The sequence below is a fragment of the Durio zibethinus genome, chromosome 21, assembly GCF_047325235.1.
Source record: "Durio zibethinus cultivar Kanyao isolate XHJ-2024 chromosome 21, ASM4732523v1, whole genome shotgun sequence".
NCBI classification, from domain to species: domain Eukaryota; kingdom Viridiplantae; phylum Streptophyta; class Magnoliopsida; order Malvales; family Malvaceae; genus Durio; species Durio zibethinus.
In genome coordinates, this window is record NC_143182.1 from 6,108,460 (window position 1) to 6,134,130 (window position 25,671).

At 31.7% G+C, this 25,671-nt stretch overlaps 4 protein-coding genes across 10 annotated transcripts; all 4 read left to right on the plus strand.

Annotated features, from left to right (window-relative positions):
* Positions 1 to 7,963: 7,963 nt before the first annotated feature.
* LOC111305181 (uncharacterized) lies at positions 7,964 to 11,892 on the plus strand. 4 transcript variants are annotated; one of them, XR_016331252.1, is made up of 9 exons: positions 7,964 to 8,392; positions 8,681 to 8,742; positions 9,128 to 9,182; positions 9,330 to 9,428; positions 9,606 to 9,692; positions 10,674 to 10,790; positions 11,023 to 11,115; positions 11,318 to 11,389; positions 11,641 to 11,717. XR_016331252.1 is itself a non-coding variant. In XM_022902462.2 (9 exons), the coding sequence occupies exons 1-9, from the start codon at positions 8,288 to 8,290 to the stop codon at positions 11,835 to 11,837; spliced, it is 846 nt and encodes a 281-aa protein (XP_022758197.1). In that variant the 5' UTR covers positions 7,964 to 8,287; the 3' UTR covers positions 11,838 to 11,892. The 4 variants fall into 4 exon arrangements, 2 of the variants coding, with proteins under 2 accessions (XP_022758197.1, XP_089606419.1); XR_016331253.1 differs by having other exon boundaries at positions 11,271 to 11,389; positions 11,641 to 11,653; XM_022902462.2 differs by having other exon boundaries at positions 11,359 to 11,389; positions 11,641 to 11,892.
* Positions 11,893 to 12,668: 776 nt separating this feature from the next.
* Positions 12,669 to 15,965, plus strand: LOC111305180 (R3H domain protein). 3 transcript variants are annotated; one of them, XM_022902457.2, is made up of 8 exons: positions 12,713 to 12,852; positions 12,923 to 13,029; positions 13,218 to 13,288; positions 13,634 to 13,742; positions 14,123 to 14,205; positions 14,482 to 14,640; positions 15,189 to 15,290; positions 15,571 to 15,965. In XM_022902457.2, exons 2-8 carry the CDS (start codon positions 12,957 to 12,959, stop codon positions 15,718 to 15,720), a joined length of 747 nt encoding a protein of 248 aa, XP_022758192.1. In that variant the 5' UTR covers positions 12,713 to 12,852; positions 12,923 to 12,956; the 3' UTR covers positions 15,721 to 15,965. The 3 variants fall into 3 exon arrangements, with proteins under 3 accessions (XP_022758191.1, XP_022758192.1, XP_022758196.1); XM_022902456.2 differs by having other exon boundaries at positions 12,669 to 13,029; XM_022902461.2 differs by lacking the exon at positions 13,218 to 13,288 and having other exon boundaries at positions 12,736 to 13,029.
* Positions 15,966 to 19,992: 4,027 nt separating this feature from the next.
* LOC111306080 (stem-specific protein TSJT1-like) lies at positions 19,993 to 22,313 on the plus strand. 2 transcript variants are annotated; one of them, XM_022903986.2, is made up of 5 exons: positions 19,999 to 20,311; positions 20,981 to 21,221; positions 21,332 to 21,452; positions 21,701 to 21,810; positions 22,042 to 22,313. In XM_022903986.2, exons 1-5 carry the CDS (start codon positions 20,109 to 20,111, stop codon positions 22,075 to 22,077), a joined length of 711 nt encoding a protein of 236 aa, XP_022759721.2. In that variant the 5' UTR covers positions 19,999 to 20,108; the 3' UTR covers positions 22,078 to 22,313. The 2 variants fall into 2 exon arrangements, with proteins under 2 accessions (XP_089606991.1, XP_022759721.2); XM_089750865.1 differs by lacking the exon at positions 22,042 to 22,313 and having other exon boundaries at positions 19,993 to 20,311; positions 21,584 to 21,716.
* An 802-nt stretch (positions 22,314 to 23,115) lies between these two features.
* LOC111305182 (small nuclear ribonucleoprotein SmD1a) lies at positions 23,116 to 25,501 on the plus strand. The gene is made up of 4 exons (XM_022902463.2): positions 23,116 to 23,272; positions 23,402 to 23,478; positions 24,754 to 24,945; positions 25,063 to 25,501. Exons 1-4 carry the CDS (start codon positions 23,259 to 23,261, stop codon positions 25,122 to 25,124), a joined length of 345 nt encoding a protein of 114 aa, XP_022758198.1. The 5' UTR covers positions 23,116 to 23,258; the 3' UTR covers positions 25,125 to 25,501.
* The last annotated feature ends 170 nt before the right edge of the window (positions 25,502 to 25,671 follow it).

Consider the following 25,671-nt stretch of genomic DNA (forward strand, 5'->3'; position numbering starts at 1 on the left):
ATTTTATAATTTGAATCATATTCCCAACAGATAGGACACCTACAGTTATTAGAGACATGGCATGTTGCTTAGGAGGTAGGACTAGTCAAGGCTGACCACTTAAGGCATTATCGATTGCATCTTTCCATTCTCGATGATGATCTTCCAATGTGAATTGCTTGCTCGGATAACCCAAACCAGCATTCAATCTGATCTCACGAAGTGGGAAGTGGGAACCATTTCAATCATACTCTGTACCACTCGTGGTGATTGACATTATGGCTTAGGTGCACCTTGTCTAGAGGATCTATGTTCATATTGAAAACCTAATTTCTAGGACGTCCTTGGTTATTCCGTTGGAGAGTATTAATTGGCTTTACTTTGTTGCCAACCTATTAATTGGCATTTAGTAATCCTTAAATCTTGAAACACAATGATTATAAAGTTTTCCAAATTCACGATTGAGATCACTTACTCCACCGTTACTTTTGATCTGGAGGATAAATACGAGAACTTAGTAATTAATCATTAATTGACTATGAACTTGAATTTCATTAGTGAACTTATTAAAACTAATGGAATTTTTTCTCAAACTAAGGAATTAATAAATCTTAATTCCTTAACTTCACGTCTTCACCTCTCTCCTGATTTTCTTTTTCATTTCTTCTCTCTTTTTTTTTTTTTTTTTCATTTCTTCTCTCTTTTTTTTGCAATAACCTTGTTCTTTTTTTTTTATCTAAACAATAACGATAAAAAAAAAAAAACAAACTATAGGTTTTTCTTGATGAAAGATATTGCAATACTCACTATCTTTTAGATTACTTATCTGCTTGTATTTTTTTTTGCTTAACTTGGATTCGTATCACCGGCATTATGTTTCCATTGATGATCATTCTTTTAGTTTTTAGTTTTAGTAGAACAAAACTTTTTATCCAAGTTTTTCAAATGGCACATCTTTATGATTTGGATGCCGCCGAGAACGAAGAGGCACCTACTTTGCCATTTAAATTTGCCCTAGTAACATCTGTTTTCCAGCAATCCAAACTCTTCACTTTCCAATGATTATTAATCATGTAAAATTTTTTCTTATTATGTTTTTCTGATACTGGGTATGATGATCCTCTTTTTCGTCCGCACTTGTTGTAGTTTCGACAATATGTAAATTCTTTTCTTTGATCATAAAATCAACCATAGCATAATTTACCTTTCTTGACTAAAAAAAAATCAACCCAAAATCATGAAAACCAATGTAAAAAAATCCTTTATGACAAAAACAAGAAAGAAAAATAGGAGGTCATCGATGATGAGTCCAGCAGCACAACAAAAAGAGAGCTTTTGGGGAAGAGACAAAGAACGTACTGTTAATGGGAATGATGGTATAAGGAGACAATTGAAGGTTTCTTAGAATGAAAAAAAAAAAGTTACAGAAGCTAATGTTAGAAAATAAATAAAAGAAGAGAAATATTTGAAAAGAATTTTGATTTGAAACGTGAATAATATCTTTTTAAAAGGTAATTATATTTTTAAGATACAACAAAATTTAAAATTTTTCAATCAAAAGTAGTTAAAATAATTATACTAAAAGATTTATTTGTAATGAATGAACAAACATAAACTTTTATTTAGATAGTTATGATATTTTGTATAATCATGACTTTTATGAATAATAATCTATTCATATTTAAATAATTATGATTATTTATCATATGATAATTGTTTCTGTTTTAAATATAATTATTTAAAATATGAATAAAATTAATACAAAAATTAATTTTATTTATCAATAATTAAATCTTTCTATCAATATGGGATGTATCACATTCTAAACTGCTAACAATCTCCCACTAGTTTGAAATTTAGTACTTAATTTTTACCTTTCACACAAATAAATATTATGAATATAAAATGGTATCTCTTAATTTAAACATTTGATTAGCTTATATATTTTAGAATTCTAACGAAATTGATAGTATTCGCAGATTAAACCTCAATTTTTAGTGTTAGAATTGAATATATAACACACATAATACTTATTTATTTTTCTGTCAAAGGTTTATAACTATTTTTATCACTATTATAATCATATGCTTATCCTATTCATAAACATTTATAAGATAAACCTCAATTCTTCTTATTGAAACGACACCACTTTTATGTTTATATAGGTAAAGTTTCTATTATCTCTTCATTACTTTAGACATTTAAAATTCTATTAAGAGTATAAAAACTCATTCTTCTTATGCAATGGATCACATTAGTTCCTAAAATTTGAATGGACTTTACAAGTGTTTAATAGACATATAACCATAATTTATTTTTACCTATTAAACTTTGTAATTAGAGTTTACTAATACAAAGTTGGATTTTCATTATTGGTGTCTACTAATAAGGGTTTAAATTCATTTTACTTGTAGTACTATTCACCAAATATCTTGGAATTTAATTTTCTTTTATAGTAATTACCCTCACTTGGGATTAAATCTCTAATATACTTACTTTAGGCTAATATTTCAAAATTTTTCATTTTGCATATCATTTATATGTTCTAGACATTATTGCCTCATTTTTATCATTTTAAAAAATAGTTGATTTTGATTGTGGCCATAACTCTATATTCATTAATTTCAATCATTCTATTTCTATACTTTTATATATTTTTAAACAATTATACTTCTAATACAATTAGATAAACTCAATGAATAAATCAAATTATTTTAGTCCTTTTAAGATTTTTAAAAACTTTTTTATGATTTTATTTTAATAAGTGTCTAAATTTATTAGCTTGTATAATTTACTTAATAAAATTATATTAAAATCTTACAACACTATGGTAATAATTTTTATTTCTATTGATTTTTATCACCCCTATCATATGCAAAGTGTGCATTCTTTTATTAAAGAATGTCTCATTCAATTGTTCAAGATATTATATATACTTAATCAAGTTACCATTTCATTTATCTTTTCACTATTTGATTTTTTTTTTTAAGTAGGAAGCCTCCAAATCCACCCTTAGTGAAAGATAACTAGCAAATATCTTAACATTTCTATGAAAGTTTCAAAACTTTTATATTTTAACTCAAATTAAGAATTTATATCAATAAGCAGATTTTAAATATAATCATACTTCTATAATTTATTTTTAAGACTTTTTATGTCAATGTATAAATATTTATATGAATCTATTTCATCATAAATACTATAAATAATTTTTTATTACCATGAACATAACCATATTCATCACCCATATGGATCAAATAACATTTTTTTTGCTATTATAGAAGTTTTCAAATTTACAAGATCTTTAAATCACTCATGTCTTTCAAAAGAAATATACTTTAAAATTTTTACTATACAAAACCATAGATGATAAATTATTTTTACAATCCATAAATTAGACCATACACATAACAAAAAAAACTACCACAATGTGATCAAGATTATGGTATGGATTTTGGCTTATGACTATTTTAAGCCAACCATAATAATCCACACCATACCTACAAATCATATATATTTGGCTATTAAAGTTATCTCATTTATAATGATGGCTTTTAATGAGAACCAACTATCTCAAATGTTATCATGAGTTTTCAATGCATATAGTAATTGCCTAATAGCCAATTCCAAGTTCATGATAATTGAAACCTCTAAATTCGATTTCAAAATTTTATGAGAACTTTATTTCTCCACCATTGTCTAGCTTATATATCTCTGTTATTTATCACTTTTAATTGGTCATAACATTTTTGGATATATAATAAATTCAAACTTTACTCATAAGACCGATATGCCTATATTCAATAAGAGTCCATAGTATATTTAACTTCAATTTTAAATACTTTCACAATTATTTTGTGATCAATATGTTCATATCTAGATCACCATATATTAATATAAGTCATGAAACATGAATCCAAAAAATCATTTTTATAAAATAGTATAAACAATAATTATAATATAAGTTTTACTCATATTTTATGTAAAAATTCATGATGAATTTGCATTGATTAAATCATTGATTGGTTAATTCTAAAGCTTACAATTTTCATAAACCAATATTATTATTTAAACTCATATATTAATATGGTATGTAACCAGCCATATCTTTGCCGTTGTTATAAAATTATTGAAAACTTCGAAAACTTATTCACTTTTCATTTTAACAACCTGCAATAAGTATTTTTTCAGGAACAAGAAGCAAAAATATCTTTGTTATCTTTAACTAATAATATATTAATTGGATGATGTCATTCTATCTCCATAGTCTATATATTTCTTATATGTACAAGAAAGAAAATTCAATCTCATTTAGTTCATTTTTATAACATATGACAAACTATACCAATGTTCTCTATGCCATTATTAAATGGAATTAAACACATGCATGTATTGGTGCTTTTGGAGCATTGAATTTGCATGTTCTTTTCTAATTTATAAACATGCCTAATTAAACATTGATGAACATTTTTCACAATGTTAGTAACCAACAAATGCTTTAATATTTTTTAATAGCATACCTTTTTGTTTAATCAATATCTCACATGTGAAAAGCAACAATGCTTTTTTGTAACCACTGATTAACTTTTGACGATTTTTTATGATTTTTACTTTGTGGTTATTCGCAATAAAATTTTATTTTGTAAAATCACTTCTAGTGTAATATATCTAGCAGGTAAAATACATGTCACATTGCCTATTTTTCTGATAATAACCATTATTTGGTTTATTATCCACTAATTAATTCATGAAACATCATATCTTAATAATAATTATTCACATATATCAATTTAATTTTAATTGGTTTTAATAAAAATTGAATACTAGTCAAAATTTGAACCAATAATAAATTTAAAATACATATATCAACATTTAATTTATAAACAATCAACAAAGAACTAATACAAATAGTTTTACTTAACTTATTATCTCGATTTTGATGCCATGATTTAATAATAAAGTTAATCATGTAGCAAAATCTTATTTTCTATATATATTCTTTACTTATATCTAATTTCTCATGGTAAATTTTTTTATCTATTTTTTATTGTTTTCATAACAACCACGGGACAATTTGCATGTTCTATATATATCCAAGATATGACAGTTAAACAATCGTCCATTCCATTAGAACCTAATTTAATTCATTAGATGATAACAAGTGATAATTCTTTTGGTCATAAATCAATTCATGTCTTTTTTTTTTTTATGTTTTCAGGTTATTTTCCATCATAGTCTTTATAAGTATTGATTTTTCAAATAAATATAATACAATTTATTAAACTCAATTGTAGAGTCAATTTCAGTATATGCGTAAACTTATGCAATGTAATCAATATTTTGCATATTATGTTTAGACTTTACACACTAATGAAATAAATTGTTAACGTGTTTCTCTCGTTCAATCAATCTTTTTATTAGCAATTATGCAAAAAATAAAATATATACCTCTAATGAAGATCTTTATGAAAATTAATATTTTGGTCCATAGAAATATTAATCGTTTAACACCTTAAGCTTTCTCTAATATTGATCTTCAAATCATGCCAATTTCTTTTCCTTGTATCTTCCTCATGTGAAATATAATTTTTTTATAATTACCTTTAAATTGTTAGAAAAATAAAAAAGAAAATAGAAATAATAGAAAAAAATTTTGGCTTTAAGGCATAAAGAACACTTTCTTAAAGACAATTATGTCTTTAGGATACAATAAAGCTTCAAACTCTCCAATTAGAAGCAATTAAAATGGTTATACTGAAAGATTTATTTATAATGAATGAATATATATAAACTTTTATTTATATAATTGTGACATTCTGTATAATTATTACCTTTAAAAATAATAATCTATTTATATTTAAATAGTTATGACTATTTATTATATGATAATAGTTTTTATTCAAACATAATTATTTAAAATATGAATAAAATTAATACAAAAATTAATATCATTGATAAATAATTAAATTTTTTTATTCAATGTGAGATGCACTATATTCTAAAGTACCAATAGCTAATAGCTTCAGATTTGATAATAGGTAAAAGAAATGAGCCCACGTTTGTAAAAACAAATTTAAAAAAATCCAATGACAAATGAGAAATTAGAAAGGAAAGATCATAGTATTATATTTATTTGATTACAAGATTGTTGATTTTAGAGGAAGAAAAAGAAAAAAGAGAGCTTTATGCAATGAATAAATATAGGGAAACTAAGTTGCTGAGACTAAAAGAAGAAGAAGAAGAATGAGGTGAAATAATGGAAAGCAAAATGCATTTTTTAAGAGAGAGATGGAATGAAAGAGAAATCCAGGAGAGAAATGAAGTCAAGTGTTGAGTTGGCCTGCTTCGTGCTTATCTGTTAAAAAATACCCATCTAAGTAAATAAGAATAATAGTGCCACCAAGGAAATAAGATTTCCCACTACCTTATTTTGGGAAAAAACTCAAAACTAATGCTAATATAGTATTAAGGAGACACTTCAATATTTAGAGTTTAAAACTTTATTTTGAAAATTTGAGTTCGAATTTTAAAATGAACATAATAAGATATATGAAATAAAATATGACCAATTCTCATTGTATAATCTAATATCACATGAATATAATATATATATGTATATATATATATATATAGGCATCTAGAGCTATTGATGTTTCAACAATCATTTCTAAATATATCTCCAACAATCACAATTGAATAAAATTTTATTTGAACAACAATAATAAAACTAGTCTACATGCTTATGTATGTTCTTCTGGAAAGTTTAGGAGAACCAATTTTGCTTTTGTCATATGAACAAGGCAAGGCCTCAAAAAAAAAAAAAATCGAGTGAACCAAAATTTTGGTCCAAATAGCACAATCTAAATGCAGCCCCAGAATTTGTTTAAAAAAAACCCCATCAACACTTGTCTTCGTCAAAATTGGGGTTTCACTCCACGAATTTTTGCTTAATTCTCTAAAGTTTTTGTATTTGTCCATTAATTAATTGTCCTGTACCTCCAACTTCCAAGCTTGTAAATATTATAGCATATTATACCCTTTTCATTTTTTAACAAAAGAAGCTATCTATTCTATGACCATGGTCCATGGCTTACTTCCAGCCCATCCCCGCCCTTTTAGATAAATAAAATGTTACTTTTCTAAAAAAAGTGCAGGCCCAGAATGGGTAAAAATGCTGATGTTCCATTCACCCAAATCAAAAGAAAAGAAGAAACCCAGAAAAGCCTTGAAAGCCCATTCCTTAATTAGATGCCTCCAAACCCTGTCTAATTTCAGTGTAGCACTTGTGTTCACGAACTCCGATCTTAGATTTAAAATTCGTATGATTTTAAGTTTAGAATTACTTCTTTTTAGCTTAAGTTAATTTAAAATACAAGCTTATGAACATTAGAATAATGAAAAAGGTAGAATGTGTAAATTTGAGAGAAACAGAAAAATAAGAGTGTTACTAAAAATATGTTATATATTACTGAAACAGAAATATGTATGATGATGTAAAGATGAAGATAGAATAATCCTCTATTTATAGTTGAGACTTCTAACTACGACTAAATTTTTAGAATCAAAGCTAAAATCAAATAATTATAAAAATTATAATAAATTAAAATTCTGTCTCTTGAATTATAAGATTAATCAGATCTGTCAGAAGATTTTTGCTGATCTTGTGATCTTCTATGAGATTCCTTTACATATCTCTCATCTTGAGCCCTTTTGAATGTGGTGCAGGCATCATGCGGGCTAAGCCTTGGTTGAGCGGGCTGACCTGCATCGTGCTATGCGAGTATTCTGGCCTTCTCTCCGAAGTCTTGCGCGTAAACTCTCGTCAATGCTCCTATGCGCGGGCCTCAACCTCAGCTGCACGTGCTGGTGCGCCTGTGCCTAATGCGCCCGCCGAGGACGTGACACTTGAACCAAGACACAGATAACCGTCCAACTTGCTTGCAAGCAACTCTATTTTCTTTTTTCTTTCTTAGTAAAAGTGATCAGCTAACAACCAAACATGAATTACGAGTAACAACAAACTGGTTGGTTTGAAACTTTAAACTCAATACACAAAAAAAGAAACACACACTAAAATTATATCCCAGTAATTATAACAACAGCAATTATCTAAATTTAGATAAATATGGGTTCCTCTTTTTTTTTTTCTTAAACAAAATTTGGGTTAAATCTGGCAAAGTTCGTGGGATTGAGGGCACGGTCGTTGTTGAGGCAAGGTGGCATTGGCTGGGGCGTAGACGACCACCACAGCTAACGAAACGACAGCCGCTGGAGGCCCTGGCAACAAAGGCTGTTCTCGTTTTCTGACATGGCGGTAGTCTCCATTACTTGGGTCTCAGCTTTTAGAATCGGACTATCCCTCCTTGTCTTGGCCGCCATTGTCACCGCCCTCGTTTCCCTTCCCATCGAAAAGGTATTTCCTTTTTCTTTTTATTATATTTTATGTTTAATTCCGATATACTTATTTTGTTTTAGTTTGACCACCATTGTGTTCTTGAATGATTGTTGTTTTGTGGAAATATAAGCACATAATTAATTGGTTTTAACTTTTAAGATATGGTGTTTTTAGATAAACTAAAATTTAGTTACACAGGAAATTGTCAAGAAGATAATATTATATTATAAAATTAAGTGGATTTTTTTTTTTTTTTTCATATTTGCATCTTTGTAACTCTGTTAACTGAAAGAATTGATGCTGCAGATGTTGAAGGGTTTTTTGTCCTGGTTAAAGGAGGATCTTGGGCTATGGGGTCCTCTTGTGCTGTAAGTTAGTACTATGTTATTCATGATGGCTGAATCTTAGATCATTCAATTTTACTTAATTAAGGTGTAAATTATTGATTTTCTCCTCATCTATTCTTACCCTGTTCAATATTGTAACGTGACAAGTTAGTGAACATTTAACTGAAAGGTTTTGTTTTGGAACAAAATGTAAAATTCTGTCATTTCCTCTATCTGTAGCCCAAAGAACAAAATGGGAATTAGAATGTAATCCTGATTGTAGCATAAGTTGAAAACTATCATTTAACCCGTTTCTACAAAAATTGCATGACACTACTCGGTTTGCTCTATTGCCGTGACCTGCTCATTTTTTAAGTTTATTCAACTTCAACCGTGTGCATCAAACTTATCTTTCTTGGTCTTGCAGGGCCTGTGCATACATTCCTCTCACAATTCTTGCTGTTCCTGCTTCAGTTCTTACCGTCAGTTCTCACTGTTTGCTGCATTTAGATTAATATACTACTGATTTTGAAACCACATTCAGTTGTCTCAATAGCAGAAGTACTACTAGACGCACATATGGTTTTCCAAGAACAAGACAAATGTTTTCTACTTTTCCTGTGTTGCAGCTTGGGGGAGGTTTTCTGTTTGGGCTGCCTGTGGGATTTATTGCTGATTCAATTGGTGCTACAATAGGGGCTACAGTTGCTTTCTTTCTTGGAAGAACAGTGAGTCTCTTGAGCTGGGGTGTGATGTGTATGAGTACCTGAGTATAAGCATGTGCAATATTTTCTTGATAAGACTAATGTCAGATTTTGACCAAGTAGTGCTAGTCATGAATTGAATATTTCTTATTTTTTCTGGCAAGAATAAGTTTTAATGCCTTTCATTTGCTTTTCTGGCAGATCGGAAGATCATATGTCATCTCCAAGCTAAGGAAATACCCAAATTTCCAGGCTGTTTCCATTGCAATTGAGAGATCTGGTTTTAAGGCATGAGTTTTGGGTCTTTTCTTAGCTTATTGTGCCTGTATGTGATATTATTTTTGGTGAATATGTTGCCTCCACTTCTTGTTGTCTATTTATTTTCATATTTTCTTAGCATATAGGCAACACGGTTATCATAAATAACAATGTCTGATAGGCTATAGCCTTAAATTAATGCTTAAAGAATTTCCCAATGGAATGAATTATTTTATGCAGATGATTGATGTTAAGGAGGTCTGGATTTCACTTAACTGCATTTGTTAGTAACGGTGCATCATTTTTCATAATTTTCAGTTTTCCTTAATATTTCTAAGTTGTGTTGATATTTATTTTATAAAATCTAATGTGTTTAGTATTAAATTTTGAATTCAATGTAAAGGGATCTAACCATTTAGGAGCCTTTATGTGAACTCAAAATGTCATGAAACATTGAAAACAAGAGCAATGTGGTCCTTTGCTTAAGATTCTCCAATGTAAAATGTGAATGTGTTTGCTTATGCCTGTATTATGCATATATGTCGTTGCATGTGATGTGGAGAGTTTCAGTTAATGATTTCTCACCGTAATTGATAGCAAATCCTGGAAAGAAATAATAGAAATCCGTTCTTTTTTAATAAGAATAAACAACTTTTCTAGAAAGCTAGAAAGCTGTAGCTTTTGTAGTTAGAAATTTTAAGAAAAGAGTTGGAGACCCCTTTTTGGCTTGACCACTCAATGAATGTGAATTCTAAGGCTAAATAGTTCTCAAGGACGTTAGGACTTGCATGTACTGTATACTCCATATGGTAAAATGAATTCCAGAAACTAAGTTTGCTTTTTAATGATATTTATAAGCTTCCAAAAATGTGTAGGACAGTGGATTCTTGATTTCCTGCCCTACTGTTTTGAAAATTTGTGGATTAGCTTACATTTTCTAACATATTATGAAATTTTCTGTTGTTTAATTGTTAATTGTTTTCTTTATTTATCGGTCGCTTTAACCAACAGATAGTTTTGCTGCTTCGGCTTGTTCCTTTATTGCCATTCAACATGTTGAATTACCTCCTTTCTGTGACTCCTGTTGGTCTGGGGGAGTATGTGTTGGCATCTTGGTTAGGGATGATGGTATTTGCTTCTATAACTATCTTCTGTTTTATTTATTGGAGATGATCCTAAAATGCATTGTTCATTTGATCATTTTAATCATAGTTCCTTGCATTAAGCTATTTGTTGGGCAAATGTCTTACTGTTGTTCTTGTCCTTGTCCTCGCTTTGACATTTCTTCTTTTTGTTCTTTTTTGGTTGAGCATTTTTAAGTTACTAAATTTCTTGTTTGTTTGTTTGTTTGTTATTACAGCCTTCCACGTTTGGACTGGTATATATTGGAACAACTCTAAAGGACCTTTCTGATGTCACACATGGATGGAATGAGGTTTCCACAGTTCATTGGGTTAGTGTTATGCCCCTTTTTTTGTTAACTTTTGGAGTGTAATTGATCCTTAACTCGCATTTGGTAGTAAAAATGATACAGAGTTCTCAACATAATATATTTCTATCAATTTTATTGTAACTGAATGATTTGCACGATCATCCTTTTCCATACAGTGATATATATTGGATCAGAGCATAAATTGGTTTCTGATTCTTCCCAGGATATTGCTTAATTTCCTCCATTGACCTTTGGTGGATACAGGTTTTTATGGCACTCGGTTTTGCTGTATCTGGTAAGCTCCCATCACCTATGATTTGTCAGGTTAACCAAGGCTTACTGTTAGATTGCATTGATTAAATGAATCTACCATCTTAATTGCATGTCTTGGGTGCAATCTATTAGTCCTTAGTCGCTAGATCTTAAGTTTAAGACATGTTCAGGGGATTTAGGTAGCATGATTGATATTATAGGTGTTTTTTATTTTATTTTATTCTTCTTTTGAAATAATATTACTTTGTTTTTTCTTTCTTCTTTCTTTCACAGTGATTATGATCGTTTACATTACTAAAGTTGCCAAGGCTTCTTTGGACAAAACACTGGCTGAGAATGCTAAGATGGAGAGGATCTTCGGCCCAGCAATGCTCCCTATCGTGGCAGATTCTTCCTTGGATATTCAGAAGCCTCTCATAATTAGGGTAGACTCGTCGAGGGAGGAAAATGAGAGACAGATTCCTGTTTGATGTATATTCTTTTCTCACTCTCTTTTACTTCATCAGTCAAAAAATTTTTTTTAAAGGCCTATCTACCTGACCCTGTGCAGCATGAAAGTAGTGAAAAACTAACAAGCAGAAATTAGGGCAGTAGAGTATGGACTATGGACTATGTATGTGGCTGTGTGTAAGGCGTCAACCAACCATTGCCCTCCGCATCATATAAAGAACAGCTGAGTGGCCGCTCATGGATTTATCTCTTCAAGAGGTTCATTTATCATCTGTTCATGGAGAAATATGGTGACCATAACAGTTTTACTTAATTCAAAAAAACATATATCCAAGATTCCTTTTATGAGTATCTTATGTAAGGGCAAGATACTAATACATCAAGAAAAAACTAAAGGATTAGAGGATCCCACAATTTGTCAAAACATTATAATTTTATGAAGCATAAACTTTAATATAGCTAATATTACCACGAACGAAAATAATAAAATAAAATAAAAAAGGATGAAGAGATTTAATTGATATCAAAAAATAAATAGAAGGTCTTGATTAAACCCAACGATGAAAATTAAGAAGATAAGATTTGATAGATTAATTTGGACTTATTCCCACCACAAGCTATGGACTAAACCAATCCTTCAAAATTAATAATAAAAAGAAAAAAAACTCTTTGAAAGCGAGTATTTATTATTCAAAAGTACTGAGAAAAAAAAAATACTACTAACCAAATGTGAAAGAACATTATAAAAAGAATCAAAAGAATCATACGAAGTATATTCCTCAGTAGTTTCCTCTACTTCTCCCACGTGCCCCACCCTAAAATGACACGTATCTGACCTTACCAATTACCATCTCAATCGAAATTGTACGTTGGAAAAATCCCTCCCGCTTCAACACGGAACCGGGCAATCTCGTCCTCAAAGTACAACGGAAAAGCAGATTTTAGGGTTCAAGCTTTTTACGCAGTTCGGCCTAGGATTAGCATCGGAGGTAGTCAGAAAGGGCATATTCTTCTGTTTCCCAGTTCATAATAAGGGTAACGCCGCGTTTCGATTTTATCTTTCCTACAAAAAAAAAACCGTCAGTAAAATACCCATCGATCACAGGTCCGATCATCACCTAAATCAGTCGATCACAGTCATGGCGACTCCCGAGGTTCTGCAAAGAGAAGCCAACCTTCTTCTATCATCTCCCTTGATTGAGCTTCGTAAAGGTAAACTTTTTTTTTTTTGGGTGTTGGTATGATACGAAAACCCAGATTGATTTTGACTCTTGGAGTTAATTTTTGTTCATCTGGTCTTTAAATTGTTATATATGAATAAAATTATACCTTTTTTGAGAAAAGCTCAAAGCTTTCCCTTTTGGGGAAATTCAGTGATTTTTACTTTAAATCTTCGGCAGGAGAAAATAGCAAATCTCGTGGGCTCTCGATTGAGAAGAAGATTGAGCTTCTCGAGAGCTTGACTGGAAAAGTAACGTTCTTTATCACTGCCCAATGGGTCCATTTTTTAGAATAATTTCTCATTTGATATGTTGATTATGCGATCCATTTTGTGGTATCAATTTCAGAAAATGAAATGATCGAGCTTTCATTAGTTTACTGATAGGTGTTGGATTGATTTAACCTTTTTTTTTTGGTGATTTCTAGCTCATTTGATATGTGATCCTTCTTATTGAAATTTTAGTCTATTTAAAACTATTTTTGAACTAGCTCATTTATGAATTTCGTTGTGAATGGTTTCATTTCTGTGTTTGTTGCGAGATATTTCTAGAATATGCTATTCATTACCCCCCACTTGATTGTTTACTTGTTGCAGGTTACAAGCCGACGTTCTCGGAGATGGTTAAATGATCGTTTATTGATGGAACTTGTTCCTCGCTTGAATGCGGAAGAAATCAGAGGTTTATTTGCTCCACCACCATGGGGTAAGGATGTGTCCTTCCGAAGATCTCTCATTTCACTGTATGCACTGTGTAGTAACCAGTAACTCTTGTATTCATGTGTACTATAGCTATGCAACTTGAGCAATGAGCAGTGTTATTCATTGATGCCTAATGCTTGCCTTTGGGTATTAGGAATGTGGTCAGGAACTGTCATTCTATGGGTACAATGGTAACTTGGTATGATGATAGCCGAAGGGATGAGAACATTGTTGTTGTCTAGCGCACTTAATAGTCTTGGTGTCTCATTATACTTTTGATTGATTTGCCTTAATTGCAATCACCAGCAGCCCACCACACTAGTTCCTTAGCATTAACTTTCAGAGTCTATTATACTGATATATTTATTTGTAATTCATTCATAGGTGATGATGTGCCACCATCAGCGTTTTGCATGACTAATGTGGGAGAATGGGACAAATTTAGGAATATAGACATGGATAAAGAGGTCATTTTGCTTCCCTTGTTTATGAAAACTTTTCAATCTTTTAAAAAGTTTCTGTAATTGAAGAAGATAACCTTAAGCAATTTCCAGAATCGGGAAAATATTGGTTAGTGTTTAATTGGAAAAATTGCATTATTTGCATGCCTTTGCTTTATCTGCTTATGTTTCCTTTAATGTCATTTCGATTGTAAGTTAAATTGACCGTAATCTAAATTTTCTTGTTGGATTGGCATGTAATGTGGCAACATGCTCAAGTTGTTGTCTTTTCCTCTGTGTTAGGCTAATATTATTGGTGCCTTAAATAATTCGTCGACAAAGAAGAAATTTCATGCTGATGGTGATAAGATGGCTGTCTTGAATGCATGGCGGAGAATTGATTGTCGAACAAGGGAAGCACTACGCCGTAGCTTTCTTTCAGAGCTCATTCAAGGTTATGAGGTACACAATTTTGCTTTTGCTTCTTTGAGAATGATTATCGTTACTGGTGTCTTCTCTTGAGCTTTTATTTTTATTTTCTTTAAGTTATTAACTAATCTGTTTGATACATGTGCAAGAGGGATAGGACTGTGCTAGGTGTAATGTCAGTACGCTATAGACCCCAGCTTGATATTTATGCTGTAATCAAGGGGATAAGTATTGGTTAAGACAGGCTTAGCAGGGTTAGTGTGCTTTGTAAACTCCAAGTTCCCAATATGTCCTACGAGAGTCAGAATGTATATGCTTGAAAAACTTGAGAGTAGATTTCTGGTTGAAAATTTTATATTAGCGACTAGTAAATTAAGTAAACAGCTAATTTACACGAGTCAAATATAGCTTGACATAAGACCAATCCAAGTTAAAATATTCTCCAGGCTTTCACTTAGGCATGTAAAACTGTTAAAAGATGAGGTATCTTATTATCCAACTTGGTATATTATCGTTTTTCTGGTCTTAAATGCTTCATCTTTTAAACTGTTAGGAGGAATAAGCTTTCTTGTCATTTTTAGGATTGCATACGAGCCTTCATCAAGGAAAGTGGAGATGGAGATGTCCTCGCCTTGCAGGTCCAAGATCCTTTCCATAGGTTGTTGCTGCATGGTGTCTGTGAGGTAATCCACCCCATCTGTTTCTTTTTTTTTTTTCCAAATGGTGTTGGCTTCATTAAATGCTAACTAAGCACTTGGGCCACACAAAATTCTGGGTTGGTTATAAAGATGAAAAATGTTATTTAGAGAAGAGCTCTGCTGCTTGATTCTTGCATTATCTGCTTTAGATACCCCATATGATGGTTAAACCTAAAAGTATGCTCCAACCAGTGTGGATTTATTATTGACTGATATGTTACATGGTGAAAGTATACTAATTTCTTTGCTAACCATTGTTGAACAGTTCTACAACTTGGTCTCGATAACAGTTACACAGTTGAAGGATGCAGAGTCACTGAAGGTGACAAGGATAAAGAAGAAGACGGATGTAGTTGATCTCCCAAATATCAGGTTGTCCCATTTCCTGAAAATGTCAAAGGAGGGCATTTGGTAGTTCTACGTGCAGATTTATGTTTGTAAATAAAAGTTGTGCACAATGCTGCATTTCTAACTTCATGTATCTCGATGGAGTAATTTATTTGCATTAATAAAATCACCTGTAAATGTAGTTCATTGACCTATAGCTTTGAGAAGCTTTGGGTTTAGTTCGGAAACATGATTCCAAACTGTTGTTGTACTATATTTTTAGATGGTCTCGCATTCTTTTTCTGTATCAACGAACTTTTTCTTTTGTGTTAATTCTCATGCGTTTTTAGCGTGTTTCTATAATGAGACTTGTATTAAGAAGAAAACATAAAAACTGATTATAATTAATTATGGGCTGTTGGTTTTTTTTATTTTTTTATATTTTATACGGTTCTTATAATTAAAAATTCTCCACCTGATAAGAATGTCAGAGCAATTGAAGGGAAAATCCAATAACCTCAGAAATTGGGAAGAAAGAAAAGAGTAGTGCCCAAGTACCAAGAAAGAAAAAAACAAATCAATTTGACTTCTTTCAGTGGCTCCGGCCTCTACTCTCTAGTAGGAGGAGAAAAAAAAATTAAAAAATAAAATTGATTTAAGATTATACTGCTTGATTTGATTTAGATGGATTTTTTTTATTTAATTTAGATTAAATTTGAATATTAAATGTAATATTTGGGTGGGATCAGATTTTACATCAAAGGTAAAAAAGCAAAAAAAAAAAAAACCCAAATCAAATTATATAATATTTAACTTTTACATATATTTTAAATTTTTATAAAATAAAAATAATAATTTTATATCAAAATTTATTTAAATATATAAAAATAATATATAAAAATAAAAAATTTAAATTTAAAAATCAATAAAATAAATAAAATTAAATCTATAAAATTTAATTTAATTTAATTTAAATTATATAAATATTCGACTTAAAATTTAAAAATTTATAATATTATATAATATTTAAAAAAATAAAATTCAATCCAATTCAATTCAAATCCTAATTATTCCTACCATCTATCTTCTTCTTAAAAATTTATCGCATTTCCTCTTTTTAACTCCAACAAAAGTAGAATTCTTCTCATTTCACAAGCTCATGTCTTTGTCTGAACAAGATGGCCAAAACACCCTTCAAATTCTATGTGGTAATCTCTATTTGTCTCGTATCTTTCCACTCTTTGCTTGAAAGAATGAGTCGGGATTGCGTCACAGGTGGGTTTAAATCTTGAATCTGGGACACGCATTTTACTGACTCAGCCTCCTATCCATGATTAATTTGTAATGTCATACACTTTCATATTTACATACAAAAAATTTTGAGTTTGTCATCTATTATTTTATTAAATTGATTTGATTTTAAAATTTGCACCCATTTCATTTTGATTTATTCTTTAATGCATAAAAAATTATTTTACTATTTTAATTATAAAAAACGAAATGTACAATTTTTATTTTGTCAAGTTGGCTTGCAATGCTTGAGAATTTTGGTATGAATTTGAACTTTGATTATGTGATTTAGAAGCAATTTTCTTAATAAATTTGGTCTATTATGCTTTTGCTCTTTGACAATAAATTTTTTTTTTTCACTTTTTTCTGTTTATTTGTGAGCTGACTTTGAACAAGATAATTAAGTAGTTTATAATTTGAATTTGTCTTCAAGTAAAACTTTTTGCAATGTCATTTTCACTTATAATCGTTAAAATTTAACCTTTTAAATTTATAATATTTTAAAAATATTTTAAATTCATCCTTTTAATTAATTATCTTTAAATTAAAAAAATATTGTTGTGTCATATCATCACATAATATAAATTTAAGCTTAAGATTCACTTTTGTCATGAATATATCTACATTTATATGTGCAATTAAATTTTGTCAAATTTTAATAAGGATAGACATCATAAAAGAATTTTAAATTAATTTAACAAAATTATAAAGGCAAATATTAAAATTTAAAAGTTATGAATAAAAATGAAATATTAGCAACATCACGTATATGTGGTCATTTGCTCGAGGTTCTCACATTTGATATTTTAACAATGAATAAGAAATTTTTTATCTGGAGAGAATTTTTTAAGAGAAAAACAAAAAAAAAAAAATTACAGACTTTTCGCTCTATAAAATTGGAACAATGTGTTAATACAATCAAGTTGAATAAGTGATGATATTATAGAAATTTGATTTTATGAATAAATATATTTGAATTTAATAATTGATTAATATTAATAATCGATAAATATTGTATCAATAAATTGAATTATCATGTTTGTATTATTAGATTTAGATTTAATTTATACAAATTTTTAAAATTAATTTTTTTTATTTAAAAATAAATCAAAATATTTTTTATTTTTTGATTTAGTGATTAAAGAGGTTTTATAAAAATTTAAAAATCTTGGTTTCGATCTAAGATTGTTCCCCTTTCCTCCTTACGAGAGTTATACTCTTTCCTGAACAAAACAAAAAACAAAAACAAAAAATCAGCATATATTCACTCACAATCGAATAACATAATGTATCAGTTTTTCAAAAGATTATATTTTTTAAAAAATAAATAATAAAAAACAACAAAATTTTTAAAATTTTTAAATTTATTATTAAATTAAAATTTTAAAAATTTATATCTCATCGAAATAAATAAAATTGCAAAGCCGGGTAAGTTTTCTAAGCAACATTTAAAAGATTCCTTACACGTAGACTTCTCTCTAATGCTAACCACACAATTTTCAATTGCAAGTGCAGGGAATTCCTTCCACGAAATGAATTAAGACAAGAAAATATCATAAATGTATAAAAACTCTGATCAGGTCTAGATCATGATCGGATGATGCCTATTTTCAGTGCAAAAAGATTAGGATAATGTGGTCAAAGTCAAAAGTCCTCTACCATGCCACCACGTCCAGAGAACCTGGCTCGCTTTGCTTCTAGTAGCCTGCTTTGACCTTCAGCCTTTTGTGGGCTCCCCACATTAGTTCACATTAAACTGCAAGCGTAGGTCAAGACTTGTCTTCAGCACAACTATAAATATAACTGGATTTATACTTTGTCTCGGTACCTATTTCCCTTTCATCTCTGCTACGACAATTTGAGATTAGCATGGCATCTCTTCAATATATTCTCTTCACTTCTCTATTACTTTTCTTTTTTTCTCCATCTTTAGCCCAAAAGTCTTTCCGTCCCGAGGCCCTGGTAATTCCCGTCTCTAAAGATGCCTCTACACTTCAACACCTGACCACTATTAACCAAAGGACACCCCTTGTGCCCATAGACCTTGTGGTTGATCTTGGTGGCCGACACTCGTGGGTTGATTGGGGCCGGAACTATGTTTCTTCAACGTACCGCCCTGCCAGGTGCGGTTCAGGCCAATGCTCATTAGCTGGAGCCAATGGCAGCGGAGATTGCTTCTCGGGACCAAGGCCAGGATGGCGTCGGACCCGATAACTCTGTGACTTGCACCGCCGCTCCTGGCGAGGTAGCTCAAGATGTTGTGTCTCTCCAATCAACAGATATCTGTGTATACTTAACCATACTTAGTTAGGGAAATTAATCAAAGTGGGATCCTTGAGGTTTACGTGGGAGAATTTGTCATCATGCAAAAGTTAGATGTCGAAAAAACCAAAAGAATTGCTTTCGTTAATATTAAAGTATACGTGGATCCTACGGTGAAATTCATAAACCTTAGCTTGCAGGTAGAAATGGGTAAATAGAAAAAGCATCAATTATCCTCAAAACCTGGGGCAAAGAAGTCCTCCCACCACCTTGTCGCCTTGACAGTTGCATCATCTATCTACACATATCAGCCGGCTGATATATGTAATGGATGTCGCTATCTTAGATTCAATTTTGATTTTGAGATATATATATATATATATATATATAGTTTAATAAGATTTCGTGTAATCCTAATAAGGTTCCCACTTTGTTTATAATTTCTTTTAATTATTTTATTCGTTTCTTTTGTGTAATGACAATGATTCCTCGGATTAAGACATTGGCTTCACATTTAGAGCTGCCGAATGGAATTAGCAATTAAAAATTAGAAAAAAAAAGTTATGTTTCGTTTGCAGCAAGCAACCATGATTCCCCGATTTACGGAACAAAAACATTAATGAATTGTGAATTGGATCATAAATAAAATTTAATCTTCCAATAGTACTATAATGTTGGCTTCATGACTGACCAATATCTTAATTTTGCAGCTATATCTACTCACAGGACCTGAGGCCTAATCAGCAACTTAGAGGGAATCAACCAGCTTTGAAATGACAATATTTTAAAAAGACAGTTCTAACCTTGTCTATTTTCTTATAAATGGTAGCATGACAGTGCCGCTTTCCTATTACCATTCCACATTCATAGCAATTTGAATTTGCACAACTCCGGAGAGAGAAGTAAAGAGAAAGGGATACCATTATGTTAGGTGTTTTTAGCAGCGAAATTTTAACGCCTCCAGAGGAGCTGGTGGCTGCAGGAAACCGGAGTCCATCCCCCAGAACCACCTCTTTGGCTTTGATGAAACGCTACATCAAGTCTAACCTTTCCTCAGTTTCCATACAAATTGGTGAACAAGTTAACTTGGCTTACTCTCACCAGAATGAGTCTCTTCTACGACCAAGGTAAGATACAACACCAACACACACACAAATTATTAAAATATAAACAGTTTATAAGTTAATTCTATCGAACATAAAAAGACTGCATGTTTATACGTTGATCGTTCTGGTAAGATTCATGACAAAAAAAAAGGTTTTTGATCACCATCTTCTCCTTTCTTTCTTGAGGGTTTTCTGGGGCTAAAACAAGAACTTGAAGGGTGACTTCTAGTGCCTCTTTGCTCTTAGACTACCTCTGAATCAAGCGAGCCGCTTGTAGCTATTCATAGCAAGGATTCATAGATATATAGGTCATCTAAGTTTCAAAATAAAAGATCAATCTGGGATTTGATCATAGAGCAGGCCTTTCAGTTTGGGACCGGGGTCCACTGTGAGTTAGCATGACATATTCAACGTCTGATAACATTGCATGTTTGCCACGTGTCATGTTGTTAGGACCGAAAAGTTTGGCAGTTGGCTGCTGCCAGCCTGTTTCTACTGATAAGTGTGTTTTTTTCTATTACCTGGTAAAAATCAGTCATCAGAACATGCAAAGAACAGTGGAAGTGAGGAACATACGTTAACAAAATTAGCAAAAAGGGGGAAAATTGTTATAAATTGCTGAACTTTGGAACTAAATTATAGTTTTCCTTTGGACCTGTTAATAAGAATGGAAATGCATATTGGCTGCAGATCATTTGGGGTCAAAGATGATATATTCTGCTTGTTTGAAGGCATGCTTGATAACTTAGGTAGCCTAAGAGTAGAATATGGTCTAGCCAAGTCCGCGGATGAGGTGATGCTGGTGATTGAAGCTTACAAAGCGTTGCGTGACCGAGCCCCTTATCCTCCGAGCCATGTGGTTGGTCACCTTGCTGGCAATTTTGCGTTTGTAGTATTTGACAAGTCTACATCCGCATTGTTCGTGGCTACTGTAAGTTACTTTGATAATTGGTATCTAAATGCCTAGTGGAAACTAGTAGTTTTGCTCGCATGTTGCCTCAGAACGATCTGTCTGTTTAACATGTTTAATATAACAAACAGGATCAGTTTGGCAGTGTTCCTTTATACTGGGGGATTACTGCTGATGGATTTGTGTCATTTTCGGATGATGCAGAGATGCTTAAAGGTGCATGTGGCAAGTCACTTGCTTCTTTCCCTCCGGGTATCATCTTTTTTCCTCCCTTTTGGCGTTTTAACAGTTCAATATTAGATTATGTATCCCAGTTGCCATAAGCAATCAAGCATTCCTCTCTGTTTTGTAATGCCCTGTACTTATGAGTTGAAAATATACAGGACCCTACTAGAGAATAGCCAATTGTCAGAAACGAGAAATATATACCTACACAACTCTGGGAAAATTGATGGCATTAGTGTTTGATGAGAATGCTTTCAATGGTTTACACTTTACAGGATGCTTCTTCTCAACTGTAGTAGGCGAGTTACGAAGCTATGAAAATCCCAAGAACAAGATCACTGCCGTTCCTGCAGCAGATGAAGAGATATGGGGTGCAACATTCAAGGTAAAAAATTTAGCATTTGCTGCTTAATTGAGTCTTATAAGATAAACAACATTGCTAATTGACACCTTTGGAGTGGACTAACCAACTCAGATAATTCAATCTCAAATGCCCTGTCTATGGTTCAACTTAAACGTATCTAGCAATGCATCAAGCTACAGATGGAGCAATTTTGCAGCATTAATAATTTGTTAACCACATGATTTTTATGACTAGTGTGTAACTGATTTTCAGGTGGAAGGACCAGCGGTTCTTGCAGCCAGAGAGTAAATCAAGAAGGACCGCCATTGATGTGATGATAACGAAAGAGATGGCAGGGGAAAGCCAGGGTGTGCCAGGGACGTCAACCATGTTAAATTGCTAATTTCAGTATCGTCTTAAAGACTAGTAAATGTCATGTAAATGGTTTGAGTGTGCTCTCCATCAACTAAATAACAACCGCATAATAAAGTTTGTCATGATTTGCGCATCCATGAAATGCCCACAACTACTTTCTTCTCTTTTGGAAGAAGAAAAAATTACCATCTTTTTTCTTTTATCAAGAAAACGTTGAGACAAATTCGAACATTGAGGCATTCGTTTATATTTGGTTGTCATTGGTAAAATGCTTCAGCCATCTATATGGGGAAAAGACCCTAAACCATATCCGAAGAAAGGAGCCGACTTAATTACCAAGATTGCTCGGAACTACCAACTAGTAACCTTTACAATTGTCATTTTCACTTAAATTTGCTGTCCATTCATAGGAACAGAAGAAAGAAACAAACAAAAATAGGCTTAGGTCTAAAAAAGTCTTTCCAACAAAAATTAAATAATTATTTCAACTTTTTATTGTTTATTATAATTAATTAAACTTTTAAATATTTATTTTCATCCTATTAAACTTTTAAATATTTATTTCATATAATTGCATCTTTAAACATTTATTTTCATTTAATTGTAGTCTTAATCAGTTGAAAATGGATATTAATGATTAATAAACTTTCATTTGATAAGAATTCAGTTAAATAAAAATAAATATTTCAAAATTCAATTAATTATAATAAAATTTTATGTGATTATTTAATTTTATTTATTTATTTATTTATTTTTACTTATGCCATAGAAATACCCCATCTTCGTTGGTTTTCACACTTATGAGGATGGTTTACGCCGTAAGTTTTTGGGTTTCTTTTGGGTTTCAATCCCTCCTTTGATCGATCTTGGACCATAAATTGGTCGGTGGTGAAGTCTCGGGCCGATACCTAAGAACAACTATTCTTCCTACGGCGTCGTTTTAAGAAACTCACAAAATTCAAAATGGCTTTTAGCAGTAGTAGCCCGAGCCCTAGATCCCCTTCCAGAGCAAACCTGGCAGTAAACAGGTCCCTCTCTCTCCCGCCTACTTCCACAGTTCGACAGGCTCTCGCCTTTGATTCAAGCCCTATCTCTCCTCTGTCTCTCTACTCAACATGAAGCTCGTCAGGTCAGTTTATCGAGTTTCATCTTTTCTTTTACTAAGAGATGTTTTCATTTCTTTTGTGTACGAAGTGATGTGGAAAATATCTTTTTAGATTCTTAATATAATGGTTTTGATTTGAACAATAATGAGCAGGTTTTTGATGAAGTTGAACAATGAAACGGTGTCGATTGAGCTCAAGAACGGAACCGTTGTTCACGGCACCATCACAGGTTCCTTTCTTTCCCTTCTCATTTTTCCTGTACATTAGGGTTTAGCTAAACCCTAACCCTCCGTTTTAATGAAGTTGTAAGATCTTAGGATTATTTGTTAAAATTTCTTGTCCATGTGCCATAGTTATTGAGGGTTTATTGTTTCTCATTTTTTTTGTTTTTTTTCCTAAAATGAATAATGCCAACTATAATCATAATTCCCATTTCAATTATGTATTCTGTAGCTATCCTTTCAGTTAAATTGCTAACTTCAAAATTGGGGATAGATTTAGGTGCTCACCTACGATATCACTTGTTATTACCTTTTAAGATGAACTGGTTTTGGACTTAGTATGCTTTGACTATCCATTTGCACATATGATATCTTGTTATGAGTTAGTTACTCATATTAGATGAAACTGGGTCATTTGCGGACTTTCATTTCTGTGACTAACCAATTACTGTGTGCACAATTTCTTTTCACCTCGTTGTTGTTAACGGATGACTTTGTGTACCTTTATTACAGAACATGTTTATTTTCTACTCTCTCACTTGCTGAATAGTTGGAGGGTTATATAACACTGGGGAATTCTTCTTGGCTATCTAAACCCTATCTATTTTTCCAGCATTTCTTTTTTTATTTACTGCTTTCCTGGTTGTTGAACAAGTGGATTTCAGCAACATGTTCCTTTTTTTTTTTTGGGTGGTGGTGGTAGCTTCTTACCAGCTTATAATCTCATATTAGTAATCTACTTTTGGCTATTCTGTTATGAGAACACCATAGTCACTGTTCTTAATGTTAATAATGACACAAACTTTGAACTCATTCTCCTTCTGGAAAAGATGAGCTGGTTCTCTTTGTCTTAACTGATAATCTCTTACAGCACTTTAAGCTCATGATGGTTTCTATAGGTGAAAAATAGTGATGATATCTTACAAGAGGCAACAACAGTTTCTGGGAGCATATACTTGGATACAAAATTACATAAACATGTGTGGCTCTTTTGGCTTGAAGTAAAGATCCCTTTTGTCACACATGTAGCAGTAAAAAGTTTAGTTGTTTATTTTGCTGGATTTCTTCGTCCCTAATGTGCTTCTATGTCTCTCATTCTTTCTTATTTTGTATTTTGATAGTCAAAAGTTTTCCTATATGCTTCTGACATAGAGAGTATCTGTTTTGACCATGAGCGATAGAGTATAAAGATGGCTAAATATACTTTGGGGATTTCCTGATTGAAACATAAACATTTTGGTATGCAAGCTTTCTGACTGATTGATTTGCTGTTTTTGTTGTAGGTGTGGATATCAGTATGAACACCCATCTGAAAACAGTGAAACTTACATTGAAGGGGAAAAATCCAGTAAGTTTGGATCACCTTAGTGTGAGGGGTAATAATATTCGCTACTATATCCTGCCTGACAGCTTAAATCTTGAGACATTGCTGGTTGAAGAAACACCTAGGGTGAAACCCAAGAAGCCAACAGCTGGTATTTCCATTTCTCTCAAGCCCCATCTTTTCTCTTTTTGAATCCCCTAACTTGTATAAACTTTTTCTTCTTGAAGGATCGTTTGAATTGATCTTTCTAATTTATTTCCAATTTCAGGGAGGCCTTTGGGACGTGGTCGGGGTCGTGGCCGTGGTCGTGGACGTGGTCGAGGTCGTTAAATATCTTGCCTTGCTTGCAAATTTTTGTTGACAGCTGGATGCGTAGACAGATTTGTTGTAGGGAGAATTTGTGGGTGATGTTACGGACATTAAAGGAATTTTATTGGCATTTTACTAGTCTGTGTGATTATTAGCCTGTGTTGGATGGCTTAATCACGAATTCTAAGATTATCGAATGCAATTAGCTAAAGCAGATAATCTTATTTCCAGTTGTTGCTTTTAAAAAGAGAAAAAGTAAAAATAGAAGGCAGTCTTGGATTATCACGATCCTACTATGGTAGTGTTAATGTTGAGCCTGCCACTTGGGTTATTGATGTTATTACTTATGAGAGGTATCAAATACTCCATTATATGAGCACATTAGTTAAGGTTGTTCATGTTCTTGACCTTCGGTTAGGAACTGCTTTCATTTGGTTTTTGTTCCATCAGTTGCTAGTGACGAGAAAAAAAAGTTTTAAGTACATAGATTTTTCCGAGTGAAACCTGGAAAGACATTTGAAGTGGACCGAGGCTCGTTTTGAACCAATTTATTTTTATCGAATAATTC